Source organism: Micromonas commoda, chromosome 9 (assembly GCF_000090985.2).
Source record: "Micromonas commoda chromosome 9, complete sequence".
NCBI classification, from domain to species: domain Eukaryota; kingdom Viridiplantae; phylum Chlorophyta; class Mamiellophyceae; order Mamiellales; family Mamiellaceae; genus Micromonas; species Micromonas commoda.
In genome coordinates, this window is record NC_013046.1 from 113,490 (window position 1) to 133,438 (window position 19,949).

At 67.9% G+C, this 19,949-nt stretch overlaps 10 protein-coding genes across 10 annotated transcripts; 5 read left to right on the forward strand and 5 right to left on the reverse strand.

The window, feature by feature from the left end:
- Positions 1-15: 15 nt before the first annotated feature.
- On the forward strand, positions 16-3,866 carry MICPUN_61072 (predicted protein; the record flags this gene model as incomplete). Its single annotated transcript, XM_002504108.1, has 2 exons — positions 16-78; positions 249-3,866. The coding sequence occupies 2 exons, from the start codon at positions 16-18 to the stop codon at positions 3,864-3,866; spliced, it is 3,681 nt and encodes a 1,226-aa protein (XP_002504154.1).
- A 143-nt stretch (positions 3,867-4,009) lies between these two features.
- Positions 4,010-4,905, reverse strand: MICPUN_61073 (predicted protein; the record flags this gene model as incomplete). Its single annotated transcript, XM_002504420.1, has 2 exons — positions 4,010-4,348; positions 4,387-4,905. The coding sequence occupies 2 exons, from the start codon at positions 4,903-4,905 to the stop codon at positions 4,010-4,012; spliced, it is 858 nt and encodes a 285-aa protein (XP_002504466.1).
- Positions 4,906-5,692: 787 nt separating this feature from the next.
- On the forward strand, positions 5,693-7,210 carry MICPUN_61074 (predicted protein; the record flags this gene model as incomplete). Its single annotated transcript, XM_002504109.1, has 1 exon — positions 5,693-7,210. The coding sequence occupies one exon, from the start codon at positions 5,693-5,695 to the stop codon at positions 7,205-7,207; it is 1,515 nt and encodes a 504-aa protein (XP_002504155.1). The 3' UTR covers positions 7,208-7,210.
- Positions 7,211-7,489: 279 nt separating this feature from the next.
- Positions 7,490-9,205, reverse strand: MICPUN_61075 (predicted protein; the record flags this gene model as incomplete). The annotated part of the gene is made up of 1 exon (XM_002504421.1): positions 7,490-9,205. The coding sequence occupies one exon, from the start codon at positions 9,203-9,205 to the stop codon at positions 7,490-7,492; it is 1,716 nt and encodes a 571-aa protein (XP_002504467.1).
- Positions 9,206-9,311: 106 nt separating this feature from the next.
- MICPUN_61076 (predicted protein) lies at positions 9,312-9,608 on the forward strand (the record flags this gene model as incomplete). Its single annotated transcript, XM_002504110.1, has 1 exon — positions 9,312-9,608. One exon carries the CDS (start codon positions 9,312-9,314, stop codon positions 9,606-9,608), a length of 297 nt encoding a protein of 98 aa, XP_002504156.1.
- A 76-nt stretch (positions 9,609-9,684) lies between these two features.
- MICPUN_61077 (predicted protein) lies at positions 9,685-11,082 on the reverse strand (the record flags this gene model as incomplete). The annotated part of the gene is made up of 2 exons (XM_002504422.1): positions 9,685-10,428; positions 10,543-11,082. The coding sequence occupies 2 exons, from the start codon at positions 11,080-11,082 to the stop codon at positions 9,685-9,687; spliced, it is 1,284 nt and encodes a 427-aa protein (XP_002504468.1).
- A 334-nt stretch (positions 11,083-11,416) lies between these two features.
- MICPUN_61078 (predicted protein) lies at positions 11,417-15,280 on the forward strand (the record flags this gene model as incomplete). Its single annotated transcript, XM_002504111.1, has 1 exon — positions 11,417-15,280. The coding sequence occupies one exon, from the start codon at positions 11,417-11,419 to the stop codon at positions 15,278-15,280; it is 3,864 nt and encodes a 1,287-aa protein (XP_002504157.1).
- Positions 15,281-15,366: 86 nt separating this feature from the next.
- On the reverse strand, positions 15,367-17,847 carry MICPUN_61079 (predicted protein; the record flags this gene model as incomplete). Its single annotated transcript, XM_002504423.1, has 1 exon — positions 15,367-17,847. One exon carries the CDS (start codon positions 17,845-17,847, stop codon positions 15,367-15,369), a length of 2,481 nt encoding a protein of 826 aa, XP_002504469.1.
- Positions 17,848-18,035: 188 nt separating this feature from the next.
- YAL1 (predicted protein) lies at positions 18,036-19,231 on the forward strand (the record flags this gene model as incomplete). The annotated part of the gene is made up of 2 exons (XM_002504112.1): positions 18,036-18,269; positions 18,380-19,231. 2 exons carry the CDS (start codon positions 18,036-18,038, stop codon positions 19,229-19,231), a joined length of 1,086 nt encoding a protein of 361 aa, XP_002504158.1.
- A 55-nt stretch (positions 19,232-19,286) lies between these two features.
- THEM (predicted protein) lies at positions 19,287-19,844 on the reverse strand (the record flags this gene model as incomplete). The annotated part of the gene is made up of 2 exons (XM_002504424.1): positions 19,287-19,643; positions 19,737-19,844. The coding sequence occupies 2 exons, from the start codon at positions 19,842-19,844 to the stop codon at positions 19,287-19,289; spliced, it is 465 nt and encodes a 154-aa protein (XP_002504470.1).
- Between the last annotated feature and the right edge of the window lie 105 nt (positions 19,845-19,949).

Genomic DNA, 19,949 nt, shown 5'->3' on the forward strand with positions numbered 1-19,949 from the left:
GGCGTTTTGGCGGGCATGTACAAGCGAGACCGCGGGGGCTTCGGTCCCCCCAAGGATCGCGACGATCGATACCGCAGGGTGCGTCCCGAGCTCGACCCGGTTCCCTCTCAATTTTCCGAACGGTGGGCTTTCCCGCCCGCGCGAGCGACTTGCCCGTCGTCGCGCGCGCGACTTCCTTCCTACCCCCGCCGACCAAACCTCTCGACTCACCATTGTCCACCGCCTCCATCCCCCGCGTGCAACGACAGGACGACGGTCGCGACGGGCCCGACGGGGGCGGAGCCCCGGGGGGGTGGGACCGCGGCCGAGGAGGCGCGCCGGGAGACAGGGACAGGGGCGACCGCGGCTGGGGAGACCGCGGCGGGCACGGCGGCCCGGCACCGCACCGCCCCTCCATGATGTCCGGCTCGCACCCGAACGCGAGACCGTCGCTGCTGACCTCCCCGACGGGCAACCAGCGCCCGCGCATGCACATGCCCATGGGCCGCGCCAACGATCAGTTCTACCAATCGTCCAATCACTTCAACGACGATTTCGACGAGGAGGGCGAGATTGCGGCGGCGCCGCCGCAGCCGGCGGGTCCGCCTCCGATGACGCACCCGCGGATGCAGGGGAAGACGTGCCACAGGTGCGGCGGCGTCGGCCACTTCGCGCGCGACTGCCCCTCGTCCAGGGATAACAGGACGTGCAGGGTCTGCGGCGAGGTTGGACACATTGCGCGAGATTGCCCGATGAACCGACAGGGAGGACCGCCGCCCGTACAGAAGCCGAGCGACAGGGACTGGGACACCCCCAGGGAATCCAACAGGGACGCCGCCAGGAACCGCGAGCGCGGGTATAACGAGCCCGACCGCGCGCCGCCGGTGCCCATTCGCAAGAGCTTCAGCCACGAGCGATGGGGCGGCGGCGGCGCGACGCGCGAAGACGGAGAGCTGACTGCTCCTTCATACGCAAAAAATGCACAAGAGGGCCCCCACGTTTCGCGCGCGGCGGCCCCCGTGGACGTCGACCGTCCCCCTCTTTCCGTCCCTCCTCGCGGCGGGGGCGTCGAGACGGACGGCGGCGGCGGTTACGCCGATCGCGGGGAGGTGGCTGTGACGCATCGCGGCGAATCGGTGAATCTCGGTGGTTTGACCCGATTCTCATCCGCGCCCCCCGGTCCCACCTCGCTCGACGACTTTGGGGCTGCGGGCGCGGCGGCGTCCACGCCGACGACGCACGCCGCCAAGAAGGGCGGGTGGGGCGGCGGGCTCGGCGCCAAGGCTTCCGCGAGCAAGGGGGCTTGGGGGAAAGGTTTGGCGAGGTCCAAGTCGGCGCTGCCCGGCGTCGGCGGCGGCGGCGACGACTCGAACCAGCCGCCGACGCCCGCGGACGGCGCGAAGGGTGTCTCCTCTTTCGCGGTACCGGCGCCCTCGCCCTCCTTCGCGTTCCCCGACGACGCTTCCAACCCGCCCTTGCCCGGCGGCCCGCCCCCGCCCGGCCAGGAGATTCGTCAAGATTTGCGCACCCCGCCGCCGGACTGGGAGGATCCAACGGCGAAAGCCGCGAGGCTCGCCGCGTTCAGGGCGGACGCCGCCGCGAAGAAGGAGCTGGTGGATGACCTCGCGAAGAAAAAGGGCGACATCATGACCGCGATGGAGGAGACGGACGCGGAGATTGAGAAGCTGGAGCTGGAGATTGCCGAGCTGGACGAGCGTGACGTGAACGATAAGGAGCAGGCGGAGGAGCAGGCTCGGCACCAGGAGGCGCGACTGGACCGGGAGCTGGATAACCTCAAGCGGTCGGTGGAGCGCGCGGAGAGAAACGCGGAGAAGGCGGCGGTGGAGGCGGAGGAGGCTAAGACCAAGGCGGAGAAGCTGCGCAAGAAGGCGGGTCTGAACAAAGCCGGCGAGATTGACCCGGCGGCTGCCGCGGAGGCTGCGGCTCGATCGAGGCGATGCGCCGAGATGATCCAGGAGATGGTCACCGGCGACGAGCCCCGCGCCGACGTCGTCGCGAGGATCGTGCGCGCCAACGAACAAGTCGCGAACAAGTCCCACGACGGCCTCAAGCACACGTGCGGGTTGCCGCTGGCGAACGAGCTGCCCCGCGTCTCCGTCGAGGAGATCGCGGCGAGAAACTTCGCGACGGAGAACGACCCGTCCCGCGCGGGGGTGCGCGACGCCGTCAAGGACGTCTTACGACGCCGACGCGCCGCGGTGGCGGACAAGCAGCTCACGCTGGCGGTGACGTATCTCAAACGCCGCGAGAAGTGGCGCGTGCGCATGGTGGCGGCGGACAGAACGAGGCTGGAGAAGATGTACGGGGTCAAGCCGGGGGGTAAGCTGCCGACGCCCGGGTCGCGCGGCTCAGGCCGGCTCAACTCGTCCATGGCGGGCGTCGCCAAGTCGGATTACGAGGAGATGCAGATTTTGCAGCAGCTGCAGCGCGTGGAGGCGCTCAAATCCATCATCAAGCTCCCGCCGCAGGTTTTGGACCCGGAGGAGCGGCGGTTGGCGGCGTTCAAATCTCGCAACGCCCTCGTCGAGGATCCCGTCGCCGAGGTGGACGCGCTCAAGCTCGTCAGGCCGTGGACCGCCGAGGAGAAGAAGACGTTTCACGAAAAGTTTGCCTCGTTTGGCAAAAATTTCAAACGCATCGCCGCCTTCATCGACGGCCGCACCACCGCGGATTGCGTGGTGTACTACTACCAGCGGCAGAAGACGGACGACGGGTTCAAGGGCAGACGAAGGGCGCTCGCGAAGAAGAAGCGCGCGTACGCCGAGGCGAAGCGAATGACGGGGGGCGCGTGGAGCAACAACGCGGCGGGTCAGGCGGCGCAGGCGGCGCAGCAACGCGCGCAGCGCGAGGCGCAGCAGCGCGCCATCGAGGAGCAGCAGGAGGCGGAGCGCAAGGCTCGCGCCGAGAAGCGCAAGCAGGCCAGGGCGGGGACCGGTAAGACGCCCAAGAGCGCGAAGAAGGCGGCCAAGCCGGAGGCTGAGGCGGAGGGAGGCGATGAGGGCGACGAGGAGTCCAACAAACCCGTGTCCAGATCCGCGTCCGAGGCTGACCTCAGCACCAAAGGTCAGGCGTGGACCGCGAACGAGAAGAAGTCGTTCCTCGCGGCGCTCGCCGAGCACGGCAAGGATTTCAAGGCGATCGCCGCGGCGGTGGGGAGCAAGTCTCAGACGGCGGCGAAGGCGTTTTTCGGAAAGCACAAAAAGTCGCTAAGCCTCGAGAAGATCGTGGACGATCACGCCAAGGCCAAGGCCAAGGAGGAGAAGAAGTCGGCGGCGGCGAAGAAGAAGGCGCCCGCCAAGGACGAACCCGCGGAGAAACCCGAGACGCCCGCGCCGGGTGGAGCGCAGGATCACGCGGCTCACGCGGCGGCGGGAGCACAGCTGGCGGCGGCTCACGCGGCGGCGGCGGCGGCGGCGATGGCGGCGTACCAACAGGCTGTCGCAGCCGGCGCCGCGGCGACCGACCCGATGCTTCAGGCGATGCTCGCGGGGCAGATGCCCACGTCCGGGGTGGCGCCGGACCCCGCGGCGATGATGGCGATGTTCCAACAGGCGATGGCGGCGGCGGCGGGTGGCGCGGGCGCTGGCGCTCCCGCGGTGAAGGCTGAAGAAACAGCCGCCGCCGCCGCGGCTCCTTCGTTTTTCCCCTCGGCCGAGACCGGCGCCAAGCGCGCCCGAGACGACGACGACGACGGGGATAAGGAGAAGGCGAGCAAGGCTGCGAAGAAGGAGGACGGGGCGAGCGCGCAGGCGTCGGCGGGTCCGCCGCTGAGCACGGCGGCGGCGGCGGCGGCGGCGCAGGCTGCCAAGGAGGGCGAGCTTCCGACCGCATCGCTCAAGTGGGGCGAGGGCGGGGGCGAGGATTGAGCGCGAGTCGACGCGATTGTACGACGCACGCGCGCGCGTAAGTTAGCACGGATACGATTATGATCCGCGGATCGATTGATTAATACGTTTGCAGATCGCGGATCTTCGCTCGGGACCTCGTCTACTAGAGCTATAGCTCGCAATCACCTCGACTTTCTTCTCCCGGCCTTACTCTTCTTTTTACCTATGAACCCCTCGACGTCCTCCACCGCCATCCCCCCCTCGCCGCCGGCTCCCCCGCCGGCCCTCGGCCCCGCGAAATCCGCGCACTTACCAACCACCGGCGCGGGACCGAGCTCCGGGTGCGCGCCGGGCAACGGCTGGTCCAGCAAGTCGACCCTTCGAAAAGTCCGCGAGTCCATCCTGTCCACGTAGAGCACGCCGTCGAGGTGATCCATCTCGTGCTGGGCGATTCGCGCCTGCCATCCCTTCGCGACGAAGTCCACCGGCTTGCCGTCGCCGCCGTACCCACGGACCCGCACCTGCAGGTACCGCCTGACCTGCCGCGGTACCCCTGCACGCTGAGGCAGCCCTCGAAGAAAGCGCACGACTGGTTCGACACGGGGGTGACCGTGGGGTTGATGATAACCTTCGCCGGGAACGGGGCGCGCTCCTGCGCGACGAGGTCGTCCTTGGAGACGTCGCTCATGCCTTCCTCGGTGTCCTCCATGACGAAGATGCGGTAGGGAACGCCAATCTGAGGCGCCGCGAGCCCGACGCCGCGATTGCGCATGATGGAGATCATCTCCTGTATCAGTTCCTGTATGGTGGCGCTGTCGATGCGGTCCAAGGGGATCTCCTCCGCCATCTGCCTCAGCACGGGGGTGCCGGCTTGCACGATCTCGCGTTGGCCCTTGGCGAGGTTTATCAAGTTGCCGAAAGCGTTCTGCGGCTTCTCGACCCACGTGCCGTCGGGCTTGGACTCGCCGTAGGCTGCCCTGACGTGGAGCGGGACCCCGCGTCGGCGGTGTTTGGCGGTGGCGGGTGTTCTCCGGGCGGTGCCGCGCGAGTTGGACCTCGGGGATCGCGCGACGGCCATCGCGTGGCTCGGGCAGATCGTCGCGGACATGTTCGGCGCGGATGACCGGCCTCGTCGACGTTTGCGGGGGAGTGACGCGCGGTCGGGTCTGTGCGCGGCACTTTTTGTTATCCAACCCGGGTCCGCTGCTGGTTCTTCTGGTCTGGTGCTGTCTGCTGGTCAGGTTGGCCTGGCGCCTCTGAAATCGCATTTCGACTCGGTGGATCCGAGGATGCGGGATCACTTCTAAGCCGGCACGCGGCGGTGCACGCGCGGTCTGTCTCGATCCGCGGAGCCGCACGACGCGCGTCGACGAAGTCACGTATCCGTAGAAGGATACGAACGGCGGCGTCGCGAACGAGTGGGTCGAGTCGCGGCGCGCTTTCCGGGCACGCCCGATCCGAGGCGGGATTCTCCGTGGAGACCCCGAACCCTCTTGGATCGCGAGAGCGGAGCTTCGCTGGACTTCAGAGTTCGCGCTGGTTTTCTGTCCTAGGATAACAACCATAGAGTCTTCTGGAATCCCTTGAAGTACCACCGGTGTACCATCACGTCTCGGACGCGCACTTACCACCGACGCACCGCGGTTTCCGACTCACCCTCCTCCGCCAACCCTAAAATTCGCGATCCTTCTCAAATCCTGCGATTTCTCCCACCGCCTGCACACTGTGGAAGCGCACGAGAGTCTCTTAGGCATTCGACGCACGGGACGGGGAGCACATCGATCATTAGGACGTTGTCAACACTCAACACACACACACACACAAACACATCGCGAACCGAGTAACACTGTTCAACGCTCGACACCATGAGCGAAGCCGACGAGGTGTGCGCAGACTACGCCGACGCGCTGAAAGATCTCCAGGTCAACTCCAAGCCGATGATCACCTCGCTCACCATGCTCGCCCAGGAACTCGGCGCGCACGACGTCTCCATCGCGTCGCGGATCGGCGAGCTCATCGAGCGGCACATTCGAACCTCCGCGCCGAAGGCTAAGCTCTGCGGGTTCTACCTCATGGACTCCATCGTGAAGAACGTCAAGGGCCACTACGTGAACTACTTTGCGCGAGGATTGAGCGACCTATTCATCAGCGTGTACCAGATTTCGGACCCTCAGACGCAGAAGAGCATGGCGCATCTGTTCGACACGTGGCGTGCGGTGTTCCCGCAGAGCACGCTCGAGCCCATCGAGCGCACCCTGCCCCCGCGCCCGCAGAAGATCAGGCTTCCGCCGCCGCCGCCGGCTGCCGGCGGTTTCTACAACCAGCAGCAGGGTGGGTACCCGCTCCAGGCGCAGGGGTACGGCGGCGGCGCGTACGGCCATCAGCCCGGCATCAACGCCATGGCGCCCGCCTCCGCTGGCGCCATGCTCGCGTCCATGGTGCAGGGCGGCGGCGACATCTCCGCGCTGCTGAATTCAATCGCAGCCGTCAAGAAGGCGACCACCGGCGGTTCCCCCGCGGGATCGGCGGGCGCACCGGGCGTCCCACGCCCCCCCGCGCCCCCCGCCGGAGCGCCCAAGGGTCTGCGCGGCGGCGATTCCCCCGGCGCATCCACCGGCGCCAGCAAGGAGAACCAGCCGCCGAGGCTGGGCGTGGACTTTGACCCGAGCAGGGACGACGAGGCTGAGCTTCGCAGGCGGCGCGAGTACCTCATCGACGCGATGTACGCGGACAGGCCCCACCAGTGCGCCAGCACCGGGCGCAGGTTCGACGACAGGGCCGAGCTCGACGCGCACCTCGACCTGCAGGCGCTTCGCAGGAGGAAGAGGAAGGAGGGCTCCAGTTCTCGGCGATGGTGCGTCGACTCGGACGCTTGGATCGCGGGAGCCGCGGCGGAGGCTGCCGACGACGCCCCGGCGTTCTTCGAGATTGAGCACGCCAAGAAGGAGGAGGATGCTCGAAACGCGGTGGACGTGAACTCGTCGGTGGCGAAGGAGGACGACGTGACGCATTGCGCGCTGTCGGGGGAGCCCTTCGAGGTTTTTTACAACGAGGACGAGGACGAGTGGCACTTCAAGAGGGCGACGCGGCTGCCGAGGGATTACAAGGGCGTGCCCGCGGGTTCGATCGTGCTCGTCACCGCGCTTCCGAAGGATGGAAACTACGACGACGAAGACGACGAGGAGGAAGACGAGGAAGAGGAGGAGGAAGAGGAGGAGGTTGTCGAGGAGCCAGCGCCGGAAATCAAGGAGGAGCCCGAGCCAGCGACGAAGAAACGAAAGGCGGCGGTCAAGGTGAAGGAGGAGGTGAAAGAGGAGAAGGTGGAGGCCGCCGTCGAGCCAGTCGCGACACGCAGGAGCAAACGGAGAAAGAGCGAATAGTAGGCAGCTTGGGTGCCTGTTTAGATGAACGGTTTAAAAGCCGAGTTAGCTTGAGGTACTGAAAATCAACTTTGAGCTTTGAACACCAGAATATCCTATTCGTCGAACCCCGGGAGGTCCGTTCGTATCCGAAGTCCGCTCCCGCGCCGCGGCCCATCCGTCCACGCGCGACTCACCCCCGGCGCCGTCCGCGCGACCGGGGGCTCGACACACTCGAGACGCGGCGTAATCGTCCCGCCCGGTTCGACGACGTCCGCGTTTGTCCCGCCGCCGACCGGCGCGTCACCTTGGTGAGTCACCGCCTTCGTCGCCCGGTGCGGGGATAAAGTCGTCGACGAACCTCGAGAGGACGAGCTCGGCGAACCGCGGCTGCCCCCCGGGTCCCTCGCCCGGCCCGCTTCGCATCTTCAACGCGTGCTGCGCCCCGTCGCTCCGCGCGGGGTCGACGAGCCCAGCCGCGGGGGGTTTGTCCCAAACCTCCCCCAAACCCCCGCCCCCGCCCCCGCCCCCGCCGCAGCGACACCACTCCTCGCGCGTGTTCGACGCGATCCAAACCCCGATCCCGTGCTCGGGGAACAACGCGAGCAGCGAGTCCGCGCCGGTCGAGTCGTCCGAGCTGACGTACACAGCTGTGCACCCGCGTGTTGACGGCTGTGCACCCGTACACAGCTGTGCACCCGCCGAATCAAATCGCCTCGTCGGTCGCCGTCGCAAACCGCTCGCCGTCGTCTCGGCGACAAACCCGGAGCCGTACGCCTCGAACGCCCCGTCGACGCCGTGCCACCGGAACGCGACGTCTGGCCCGATGAGGTCCCGCACGCTCGCCTCGGTGCGCACGAGCGTCCCATTCGGGGTCAAGAGTCCGGCGACGATCGCGCGCATCTCCCACGCCGTCAACCACAGCGGGGTGACGGAACTGTCGCCCGCCGACTCGTTCCCCTCGTCCGCGGCGTCCGCCCGACGAGACGCCGCTCGTCGAACCAACGCGCGTGTACCGTCCCCGGCGTCCGTTACGTCCGTTACGTAACGACCGGCCCGGACGCCGTCGCCGAACGCGCACTCGCCGACGACGACCTCGCCTGTTTTCGTTTTGGGCCCGGCCGCGGGTTTGGCCGCGGCTTCGGCGAGAGCGGCGTACGCGTTTCGAAACGAGCTCGGTCGCCCGCCCCGCACCGCGTCCTTCACGCCCACGCGCAGCTCGTTCAGCACGTAGGATTCGTACGACTCGTGTCCCGAGACGCGTTCGACGACGGCGGCGGCGAGGGCGACGTTGCGATCGCACTCGGCGCGATTGAGTCCGGGCGGCCACGCGGCGACGACTCCGGTTTTGGCTTTGGCTTTGGCGACGGTCGTCGTCGGCTTCGTCGTCGCTGCGCACCCTGGGACGTCCACGAGCCCGCTGGTGTGCCTCAGGAGGTCCCCCACGGTGACTGCGCGTTTCGTGTTTGGCGTTTGGTGTTTGGATGCGAGGGCCAGCTCCGGCGGGAGGTGATCGTCCGCGTCTTGCGTCAGCTCCGGAACGCCCAAATCGTCCCGGAGTCGCGCGATGGCGACGGCGGGGAAGATTTTCGCGCACGACCCGACGTCGAACAGCGTCGTCCTCGGGTCGACGACCGCGCCGTAGTTGTTCGCGAGTCTCGCGCGCGGAGAGTGCGGATCTGTTGACCACGCGACGTCGGTTCGGCGGGTCGCGTTCGTTCGTCCCGATGCGTCCGAGCCCGCGCCGCCCGGGGGATCGAGGGACGCGTAGCCGTACGTCCTGATGTACTCGCGGACGACGCCCGCGTCCGTCGTCTCCCCCGGCGCGCCGTCCATCGGGACCTTCACGACGCAGACGCACGCTCCGACGATGCGCCTTTGGCGGAGGAGTCGTTCCACCGGGGCTCCGAGGCATCGCTCGAGCCAGTGCTCGTCGAATTCCCGCTTCAGTCGACGGCGCGGCGGGGCGTTCGGCTCGGCGCGCGCATCGTCGGCGGCGGGCGCGTCGTCCGCCGGCATGCCTCGCCCGCGCCCGCGCGCCCCGGTCTGACGAATCATTCATTCTCGACGAGAAGGACCGCCGTGACGAAACAACAACGGCCACACCGAGGCTCGCGCGCGCGGCATGGGCACGGATTTGGAGGCGGAGCAGCTGCTGGGGTCCAGGAGGGAGGCGAGGCGCTTCGCGCGCGTCGTCAAGCTCCTCCTCGCCTTCATGTTCGTAGCCATCGGGCTCGACTACGTGCTCTCGCGTTCCAACGATCCCGACGTAAGACGAGCCCAGGAGAAGCGGGGAGTGCGGGGTAGGATCCACAGGGTGGAGCACAGACTGGAGGACGCGTGGGAGGAAAGGTACGCCCGTCACGCCGTCCTCGACGAGGACGGCGAGGGAAGACGACGGCGGACGCGACACAAGCCTTAGACGGTCGCGAGCAAAGCAGCAAAGCGTCGCGTCAGCAAATTACAAAAAAACAATCCTCTCTCGCGCCGCCTCGCCTCTACGCGGCGACGGGCTCGGGCGCCGCAACCTCCTCCTCCACCGCCGTCTCCTCCTCCGCGGCCGCCTTACCCGACGCCTTGGTCTTCTCCGCCTTCCTCGCGCCCAGACTCACGTTCCTCGCGATGAACATCGTCTTGATGCGGTCGTATATCGTCAGCGAACGCATCACCACCTCAACTTTGGAACCGACATCCGCCTCGACGAGCTCGCCGCCCTTGCTGGTGACGCCCGCGTGGACGTCGCTCAGCTTGCGAAAATCTCGTTTCGCCTTGTCTCCCAGACCCTCGAACGTCGTGCCGCTCTGTCCGCCGCGGTCGCTGAGGAGCTCGTACGCCTCCTTGATGGCGTTGAACTTCTCCAGAGAAGAGTCCGGGTTACGATCCGGGTGTTCCGTCGCGATGAGCTTGCGGTAGACGCGCTTGACGTCAGCGGGATCGTCGTCGGCGGCGACGCCGAGCGTCGCCGCGGCGGCGGCGAAGCGCTTGGACGTGCTCTGCTGCGCCTCGTACGCGTCCACCGCCATCTCGAACGAGCCCCAGTCCTCGACGCCGAACTCCAGCTCCTCGAACGGCACGTCCTTCACAACGGAGCCCGCCATGAGGTACGCCATGCCGACGGCTTCCTCGCGCATTCCGGGAAGCTTGGCCTTGATGGCGGGGACGCCCTCGATCTGGTCGGCGCCGACGGCCTGCTGCTCGGTCTCGGGGATGTCGCTGCCGACGGACCTGAAGAACTTCTTGGCCTGCGGGCGCGTGGGCGGACGGAGTGTGGGGGGGGGACGCCGGTCAGTCCAGGCGCGAAAAGGCGCGCTGGCCCGGGGGAAATGCGACGCGAGGGGTGGGATGGGTGGGCGCACCTCGTACGCCTGCTTGTCGGCTACGACCACCTCCGCGATGGGCAGCCAGTCGCAGAGCTGCTGCACCGGCTCCGGGGAGTTGTGGCGCACGCTCAGGATGTACTCGCGGAACTCGTCGCGGTCCATCTCCTTCACGATGCGGTCGTACGCCTTGCCCTGCCGCGAGACGACGTCGCGCATGGCGGCCGCCGCTTTTTTACGCGCCGCATCCTTAGCCTGCTTGGACACCGGCGCCTGCTTAGCCGCGGCCTTCTTGTCGGCTTTCGCCGCCTTCTTGTCGGCAGCCTTCGCGGCCTTCTTGGCCTTGCCGGCGACGACGGGCTGGGCCGTCGCGCGAGACGCCTGCGGGGGGGTAATCGGGGCGCAAAGGTGAGCCGCGCGAAAGTCGGCATGAGAATCATTCCGGAACGAGAGGATAAGGGGGTGTGGTTCGCGGGGGGAGGTTCGCGGGCGTTCGGTGCGCACCCTGGCGGGACGCGCGCGGGTAAGGCCCGCGGGGGGTGCCCATTGCGTGGCGACGAGGGCGCTCGAGGCGAACATGGCTCGTGAGCTGACCGTGAGTGGCGCGCCCTGGTTGTCCCGACACGTCGCGCGCTTTCAGCCAGAAACGTTTTTCAGCCAGAATTTTCGGGACGTTCCCGTTTCTGACCAGCTGACGTCTCCGGTTCCACGGCGTAAATAAATAATTACACAGGTCGCACAAAAGATCCCAACCAAGATCTTGTGGATGAACGTACCTAGATTGCTTTATCGAGCGATTTTTCCAGGAGCGGCATCGCGAGACGTTGTTGCCTCTGACGAGTCAGCTAGCGCAGAGCGACACTCGAGACGACGCGGCCATGGAGGCGACGCCTGGTTCGTATCCGGCGTGAGGATGGAGGACGCCAGGTCGAGGGCCAAGGACGCCGCCGCCAGGGCGGGCGCCAACCTGCGGAGCGCGGCGTCGTGGCTGCGGCGCCGCGCGGAGCACCACCTCCTGCGCCAGAGGCCGGAATTCTGGGTCGACGAGCGCGTGGTCAAGTCGTGCTACGGGTGCGAGCGAGAGTTTCCGGGATCGCTGCCGGGGTTCAAGCACCACTGCCGCGCGTGCGGTAAGGTGTTCTGCGGCGCGTGCAGCTCCCGCTCGCTCCACCTGCCGCGCACGGACGACGACATCCGCGAGGAGGGCGTCGAACCGTCCAGGGTGTGCGATTTCTGCTTCGAGTCTCGACGGGGCGACGACGCCACCGGAGGACACGGCGCCTCCACGCCCGCGCCCGCCGCGGTCGGCGACGGCGGGGAGAGCGTCGGGGGTTCGTCGTCCTCGCGCGCCGACTCGCCCGCGAACGCCGCCGCGCCCGACCGCCTCGACGACGGAAATGTCCCGCCGCGGGGCGCTTCCAACGCGGACGTCGAACGCGGTCGTCGCGCGCAAATGCACCATGCCATCCTCGCGCCGAGCCCCGCCGCGCAGCTCCTGGGATCGGCGGCGAGGAACCCGGCGCGGCGAAGGACCGACGGCGACACCGTTCCATCCTCAGGATCCGACGACGACGACGACGACGAGGAGGAAGAGGAGGAGGGGAACGTGCGGAGGGCGGCGGAAGCGCCGGTGGCGGATTCGCTCGGCGACGACGACGAACAATCGATCCGACCGCCGTCGCCGCCGCCGTCGCCGCCGTCGCCGTGGCGCGCGCGGGGGGGGCGACGCGCGCGGCGGGGACGACGCCCGCCCGCGGTGTCCGATCGAGCGAGGCGGGCGGTCCTCGAGGCGCTGCGTGACCCGACGCTTTGGACGCGACCGAGCTCGAGCCGCCGACGGGTTTCGAACAAACGGGACGACGAACGAGGGGACGAACTCCCCGAACGCGGCCCGGACGCGTCGACCGTGGACGCATCCAGGGCGGCGCTCGTGCGACGCGACGCGAACAACGCGTTGGACCAATCGGACGTCGACACGTGGACCCCGCGCGTCGCACAGCTGGCGACGATCGCGTCGACGCGCGTCGCGCCCGAGCGGCGTTACGCCAAATTTTTTCAATCCCCGGGCCCCGGTTGGATGCACCCTGGCGCGTACGTGCGTTGCAAGAAGATCCCGGGCGGGCACTGCGACCAATCCGGGGTGGTGGAGCGGTGCGGGGAGATGTTCGCCAAGAACGTGGCGCACAAGCGCATGCCCTCGGTTCGTCAAGGGAACGTTCGGGTCGTCCTCCTGCGCGGGGCGCTGGAGTACCAACGCGCCAACGCCGCGCCTCGGCTCTCGTCTTTGGACACGTTGCTGGACCAGGAGCACGAGCACCTGCGCGGGGCGGTGGCCAGGATAAACGGAGTAAAAGCGGACGTCCTCGTGGTGGAGCGAACGGTGGCGAGGTTCGCTCGTGAGCTGCTGCTGGAGCGAGGGGTGAGTTTGGTAATCAACGTCAAGTCGAGTTGCGTGCGGCGGCTGGAGCGGGTGACGGGCGCCGTCGCGGTGAGCGCGCTCGATCAGCTGAGGGAGGAGTGCGTCGGTCGGTGCGAGACGTTCAAGGTGGAGACGCACGATGACGTGGACACGAGTGGAGAATCGTCCTCGAACTCGGGGGGAACTAACAACAGACCCTCGGGGGAAAGAACAACGACGACGCTGATGACATTTGGCGGCTGCGCGAACGTCGGCGGCGGATGCTGCGTCCTCCTTCGAGGCGCGAGCGAGGATAAGCTCCGCGTCGTCAAGGCTGCGGTCCGCGACGTAACGCTCGCGGAGGCTCACCGGCGGCGCGGGGCGCACTGGCGCGACTCGACGGGGCACGCGATCCGCCCGGGATTGGATCCCGCGACGGCGGCGCTGTCGTTTCGTCGGCTCAGAATCGCCGCGTGCTCGTTTTGCGCGACGACTGGACACCTCTGCGACGCCCCGAACGACGCGTCGGAGACTGTCGCGCCGTACGGCGAGGGCGACTTACCGCTCGGGGAGTTTCTCAGGGAGGCGCTGGACCCGCCCGTGGAACGCGAGCGGTGTTCCAACCCCGAGTGCGACGAGCCACCCGAGTCGCACATTCGCGTCTACTACCTCGCCGGCGGCCGAGCGACTCTTCGTTTGCGTCGGACACCAGGCGGGGACGAAAATGACGATAAGGACGGAAAGGACGACGACGTCATCGCGCACTGGACCAGGCCCAGGGCGCGCGCGCGAGACGAGGACGGGCTCGGGGCGTTGGGGCTTCGCGTGGCGACCGACTACGATTCGTCCCCTCTTAACCCGGCTCTCGATCCGGAGGCGCTGGAGATGAGCCTCGGACGGTTTCTGGAGACTGCGGTCGCGTCCGGCGACCCCGCGTACCTGGAACACGCGCACTTCTTCGCGACGAAAGACGCGATCGCGTGCTTCTCCTTCGACGCCGTCGCGCCGCTTCGCGTGTCGCCGCCGACGAGGATCATCGCGGCGGCGACGTTCAAAGCAGTCGACGCCGCCGCCGCCGAGAACGCCGCCGCCGACGTCGAGGCGAGCTTCGTGTCGAACGACGCCATGGACGCGGACCCCGCGGGTTGCGTCGCGCGATACATGCGCGCGTCCGAGTACGCGGTTCACCTCGCGGCCGCGCGCTGGGCCGCCGCGAACCATCCGGCTGGGGCATCGGGTTCGTCGGGTTCGACCTCCAATAATATCGGAGGAGGCGGCTCGGGGGGAAGCCTCTCCCCCGTCGCGACGTCGAGGTCACACAGCCGCAAGGGCAGCGCGATGGGCGGCGGGGTGGGTGACCCGGCCGTCGCGCCCGTCGTGGACGGACCGGACGCCATGCTTCTCCCGGATCGATCGCACCTCAGGCACGTCTTCGCGGGGAATGACGCGGGGATGAATTCTCGGGCGAATTCTTCGGCCCCCCCTTCCGCTCGGAGGACCGCGGTGACGGCGTACTACCCGCTCCAGTTCGACGCGCTGCGCAAGGCGACGTTGGGGGACGGCGACGAGGGGTACGCCGCGTCGCTCGCGTCCGTCGCCAAGTGGGACGGCGGCGCCAAGGGTGGCAAATCCGGTTCGTCGTTTGGGAAAACCAGGGACGATCGGTTCATCGTCAAGCAACTCAGTCGCGTCGAGCTCAACGCGTTCCTCGCCGATTTCGGCCCGGCGTACTTCAAGCACGCGCGCGAGTCGCTCGATCGTTCGAACGGTTCCACGTGTCTCGCGAGGATCCTCGGCGCCTACCAGGTGGCCGTCGGCGAAGGCGCCGACGGTGAGGATCCGGCTATCATCGACTTCATCGTCATGGAAAACTTATTCCGCGGTCGAGACGTTTTCGATCCGCGGTGGCTGACGTACGACCTCAAGGGTTCGCTTCGCGCGAGGTACAACGTCGATGACGCCGGTGACGACGTGGGGGACGACGCCGACGCCGATGCGCGTGATCTCGGCCGCGTCGCCGCCGTCTTGCTCGACGAGAATCTCCAGCGTCGACTCGCCACGCATCCGATTCTGTGCGACGTCGAGTCCAAATCCGAGCTGGACTGCGCTCTCGCGAGGGACACCGCGTTCCTCGCGAACGAGGGGGTGATGGACTACTCCCTGCTGGCGGGTGTCGATCGCGCCAGCGGCGAGTTGGTCGTCGGCGTCGTGGACTACCTTCGGCTGTACACGTGGGACAAGCAGCTCGAGTCGTACGTCAAGTACACCGGCGTTTTAGGCGGCGGAGTGGCGGCGGAACCGACCGTGATATCGCCCGTGCAGTACCGGCGACGGTTTCGCAAGGCGATGGCGCGCTATTTCGTCGTCGTCCCCGCGTGACTGACGTCGATTTGTGGGACGATTCGTTCGTTCGAGTCACAAAGTCGAATGCTTTCAACGTAATTTAGGTTAGGTTCCCAATAACATCACTTGTTACGGTTCTGGAACTCCCGCATGAGCTCGGCGGAATCGACGCCGACGTCCGCTCCGAGCCCGACGCCGTAGTCGCCCATCCCTCCCTGCACCTTATCCCCCCGGACCTCGCGCCTGCGCTGGTAGCTTCCGTCCTCGGCCCTCTCGAATCCCCTCGGCCGCTCCCGATCCCTGGAAAATCCCGCCCGGTCTGACGTCCCCCCGCGGCTCTCCCGATAGCCGCCCGGGCCGTCGCGCCCGCCCCGGGTCTCGTAACCCCCGCGCCCGCCGCCGCCGCGCCCGCCGCCGCCGCCGCCGCGCTGGTACTGACCGCGCCCGCCGCCGCCGCCTCGCGGGCCGCCGGTCGATCCCCTCCGATCCCCGCCGTAAGAGTCGCCGCCGAAACGGTCACCGCCATAAAATCCGCCGCCGTATCCGGCGCCGCCGCCGAAGCCGCCGCCGCGCCCGCCGCCGTTCAGCTCCGCGTCGATCCGTCGTCTCGCGTCGCCGGGGTCCTCGAGCCACGGCTCCACGGCGGGACCCTCCACGACGGCTTCCCTGTTGCCCTTGGCGCGGTCGAATTCGTCAAAGTTTTCTCGACGCTGGACGTTGAAGGAGAAAAAATCAGACGCCGCCACCACGCGGGAGTCGCCCTTGGCCCTGGACGCCTCGCGCACCAAACCCTCGACCAGGCTGGATTCCGCCGCGGCCGCGGCTTTGGGGTCATCCGGAGCCTCCTCGGGGAGCACGTCGTCGTCGTCGACGTCGTCGTCTTTCGGCGAAACCTTTCTGTGTGCGTTGTGATCGGCGGCGGACCCGTTGTTGTTCGGGACGTCGCCTCGGGTGTTCGCGGTTCCGTACCGGTTGCTGAAGTGCGTGAGGAGCAGGTTCCTGGCCTTGATCATCCGCGCGAACTCGCCGGCCATCGCGGACGTGGAGTGGCCCTTGAACACCGCCTCGCCGTGCTTAGCCTCCGAAAACGTCGACTCGTGAACGAGGACGTCGCATCCCATCGCCAACGGAGCGACGCCGACGCTGTCGCACGTGTCCCCGAGCAAACACAGCCGTCGACCGGGCCTGTCGGGTCCGACGACGTCGGCAGGGTGTATCCACTCGCCCCCCGGCGTCCGCACCGATTCGCCGTTCTTGAGTCGCTGGTAATCGCGACCCGGCGGCAGACCCATCGACGCGCACTTATCCGCGTCGAGCCTCCCAGCCTGGTCCGGCTCGTCGACGACGTAGCCGAAGCACGGCACGGGGTGCCGAAGGGGTGCCGCGCGAACCACGATCGCGCCCTTCTCCCCGCCCCGTCCCCCCGGGTTGTTACTTCGCTCCCGGTGCACGGTCCAGTAGGGCAACTCCAGCGACCCGTCCCAAGCCCTCTGCCACGCGTCGCGATCGCGGAAATCGGGCGCAGCCGCGGCTCCGTTATCCGGCCAACGCTCGCCGAGGAACATGCGGCACCTGGCGTCCGCCGCGAGGTGCGTCTGCGCGGCGAACCCGCGCGGGTCCGCGTCGTCGCCGGCGCCGACGCCCGCGACGCCGTTGCCGGGCGCGGTTAATTCCGTCACCACGAGGTTCAGCCCGAGCACGGTGCGAGAGCAACCGATGGCGGCTTTGACGTAATCGCAGATGCCGGGCGGGCCGGTGATGTGCAACGGTTCGGGTTCGCGGCCGTGCACGCGCTTGAGCTCGGCCCTGGCGCCGGACAAGGCGCAGATCAGACCCGGGAGGCCGAAGATGTGGTCGCCGTGCATGTGCGTGATGAAGATGCGCGTGATCTTGCTGTACTTGAGGTGCGAGCGCATGAGCTGGTGCTGCGTCGCCTCGCCGCAGTCGAAGAGCCATATCTCGTCCGTCAGGCGCAGCGCGTAGGAGCTCACGTTGCGCGTGAACGAGGGCGATCCCGAGGACGTTCCCAGGAACGTCACCTCCATGCCGCTAAAGTTGGAATCGCCGTCCTCGTCGATGCCCTCGCCGCCGGAGACGCGCTCGGCGGGGCGGCTGCTCATGACGCTCCTCTGCCGCGGGCGGGGCTTCGCATCGCGATCGCGGGGCTTCGCATCGCCGCGCGGATCCTCCTTGGACGCGTCATCACCGCTCGGGGGCTCGGGCTCAGGCGCCGCGGACTCGACGGCGACTGGCCCGAGCGCGACGAGCCTCTCGATGAGCTCGGCCTTCTTCCCGTCCGAAGCCTCGCCCCGGCGCGTCAACTCCTCCCGCAGGTCGCCAACCTTGAACTTCTTGTTGAGGACGTTGACGACGTTCCCGCCGGCCTCGGCGAGCGCCTCGTTGACTCCGCTGGAAGCCGCCGCCGCGACGCGAAGCGCGCGGCGGTGATGACGAGGCAGTGGGCGGCGGTTGTCGACGCGAATCGTGCCGGGGGGGGCGCGCGACAGACGCGAGGACCCGCACGCGCGCCGCGTCGTCGCGGATGCACCCGCGGTCACCGCCACGCGCGGCGCCGCGTGGACGTGACGATACGCTCCGCTCATCGCGTCGGGGGCGCGGGTTTTACCGCGCACGCTCGCGACGCCGCCGATAAAGTAGGGATGGGCGCTCGTGCGGCGAACGCTTTTTACGAGACGTGACCGGAATGCATAGGCTACAAAATAAATACGCAATCTAATGCCAAATTTATGCGTAGACGGTACGAGCATCCACGCAGGAAAACTTCACGGAAATGCCAAGCCACGGCTCGAGCACAAAAATACTCGAGCTGGGGTGCCGGAGGGGAACCTGCGTAGTGCTACGCACGGCGCAAACTCAGGGGGCGACGATGGCGAAGGGCGCCAAGCAAGACCCGACGACGATGCGTCGCGCGGGTCGTCCGAGCGTGGAGCCCAGGAAGGGCCCGCCCTCGATGACCGGGTTCGCCGACCAGTCCGCGCGCCACAGGACCATGGCCCGCTCGCTGGTGCGCCCCGCCGTCCGTCCAAATCGCCGCTCGTGTTTTTAACAACGACGCCCCCTTCGCGACCCTCCGCGACGCCGCTCACCCCGCGCCACCCCTCCTCGACGAACCAGGCGCATCCCAACTTCGACCCGTCGACGAAAGCCGGCGCGCACGTCCTCTCCCGCGTCGCGCGCGCCGTCGACGCCATGGAACGCGAGCAGCTCTCATCCGCCAAGCTCGAGTTGGAATCGTCGCGCACCTTCTCGCACCTCTCGACGCAAGTCGCGCAGCTCAAGCGGGCGATGAGCGCGCTGGCGGACGCCGTGGTGGGCGAGCTCGACGAGATCCGCGCGGATCACGACGCGTGGCGCCTGAAGATGGAGCGATACGAGCGCGTCATCGAGGAAAAAGTCGCCGCGGTGGACGCGACGCACGCGGACAAGGATGCCGTTCGGCGGCTCGCCCGGGAAGAGGCCAGGTCCGCGCTGTACGAGTTGAAGGCGGAGATTGGAAACGCGACGGAGTGCGTGGCGGACGCGAGGGCGGCGCTCGCGGAGACCGAACGGCGCAACGCGGAGACGGGCGCGGCGTTGGCGCGGCTCAAGGACGTCGCCCGCGCGTCCGACGTCAAGCTGCAGGATCAGGTTGACGCGATAAAGGCTCGGCTGGCCGTCATGATGAGCGGGGGCGGCGTGGACGGGGGCGTCGGTTCGGGCGCGGGCGGCGTCGGGAATAACGGGGGCGGAAACAACGGGGGAATCGCGTACGCCAGCGAGTCTGACCTCGTCGCGCTGAGGGACTGGGCGAGGGAGGTTGCGACGGGCCACGACGCGCGGTTGCGAAGGGTCGAGGGATTTGGATTTGGTTTTGGCGAACGCGGGTCTTCGCGCGATGGAACCCCGACGTCCGCGCCGCCGCTGCGGGGCATGTCGCCGTACATGTCCCCGCGACCGCCCAAGGCGCCGGGATACCCTGGATACTGACCGGGACAGCCGCGTGAGTGTTTGGTGTTTGGTTGGCGATGGCTTTAAAGTCGTCTCAAAGTTTGGACCGAGTTTGCCGCGAGTTTGGCAGGAACTTGCAGTGCGTCCCCGTCGCCACCGTCTTTCCCCCGACCGCCGTCCGCAGCGTGACGTCCATGAACGCCAGCGTGCGCCCCACCTTGGTGACCCTCGCCTCCACCTCCACGTCCGCGCCGCCCGGGCCCGGGTCGATGTAGTTTGTCCCGATGTTGACGCTCACCCCGGGATCGGCGCTCACGGTGAGCAAGGCCACGGTGGACACAACATCGACGAGCGTCGCGACGCATCCGCCGTGGAGGGTGCCGTACCTGTTCTGCACCCTCGGCGTCACCGGAAACACGCACACGCACCGACCGGGCTCCAGCTTGAAATCCTGCGCGTGGGGGGGCAGGGGGGGCGAGATGTGAGCGTTGGGCCGCCCTGCAGTGGAAGAGCCGGGAACGAGACGCTAGCCTAGCTAACGCACGCGCAGGCCCTCGAGAGCGGTCCGGTCGAACGTGACGGAATCGCCGTCGAGCACGAACGACTTGACGAACGCCTCCGCCGCCTGGAAGCTGCCGCCGGAAAACGCCATCGCGCCCCGACGTGTCGTCGCGCGGCGCGAAGATCTGGTGGTAAAGCGAGAAACGGTCGCGACAACAGGGCAAAGCGGCAGTTCCGCTCAGTCTCACAGTGGAGC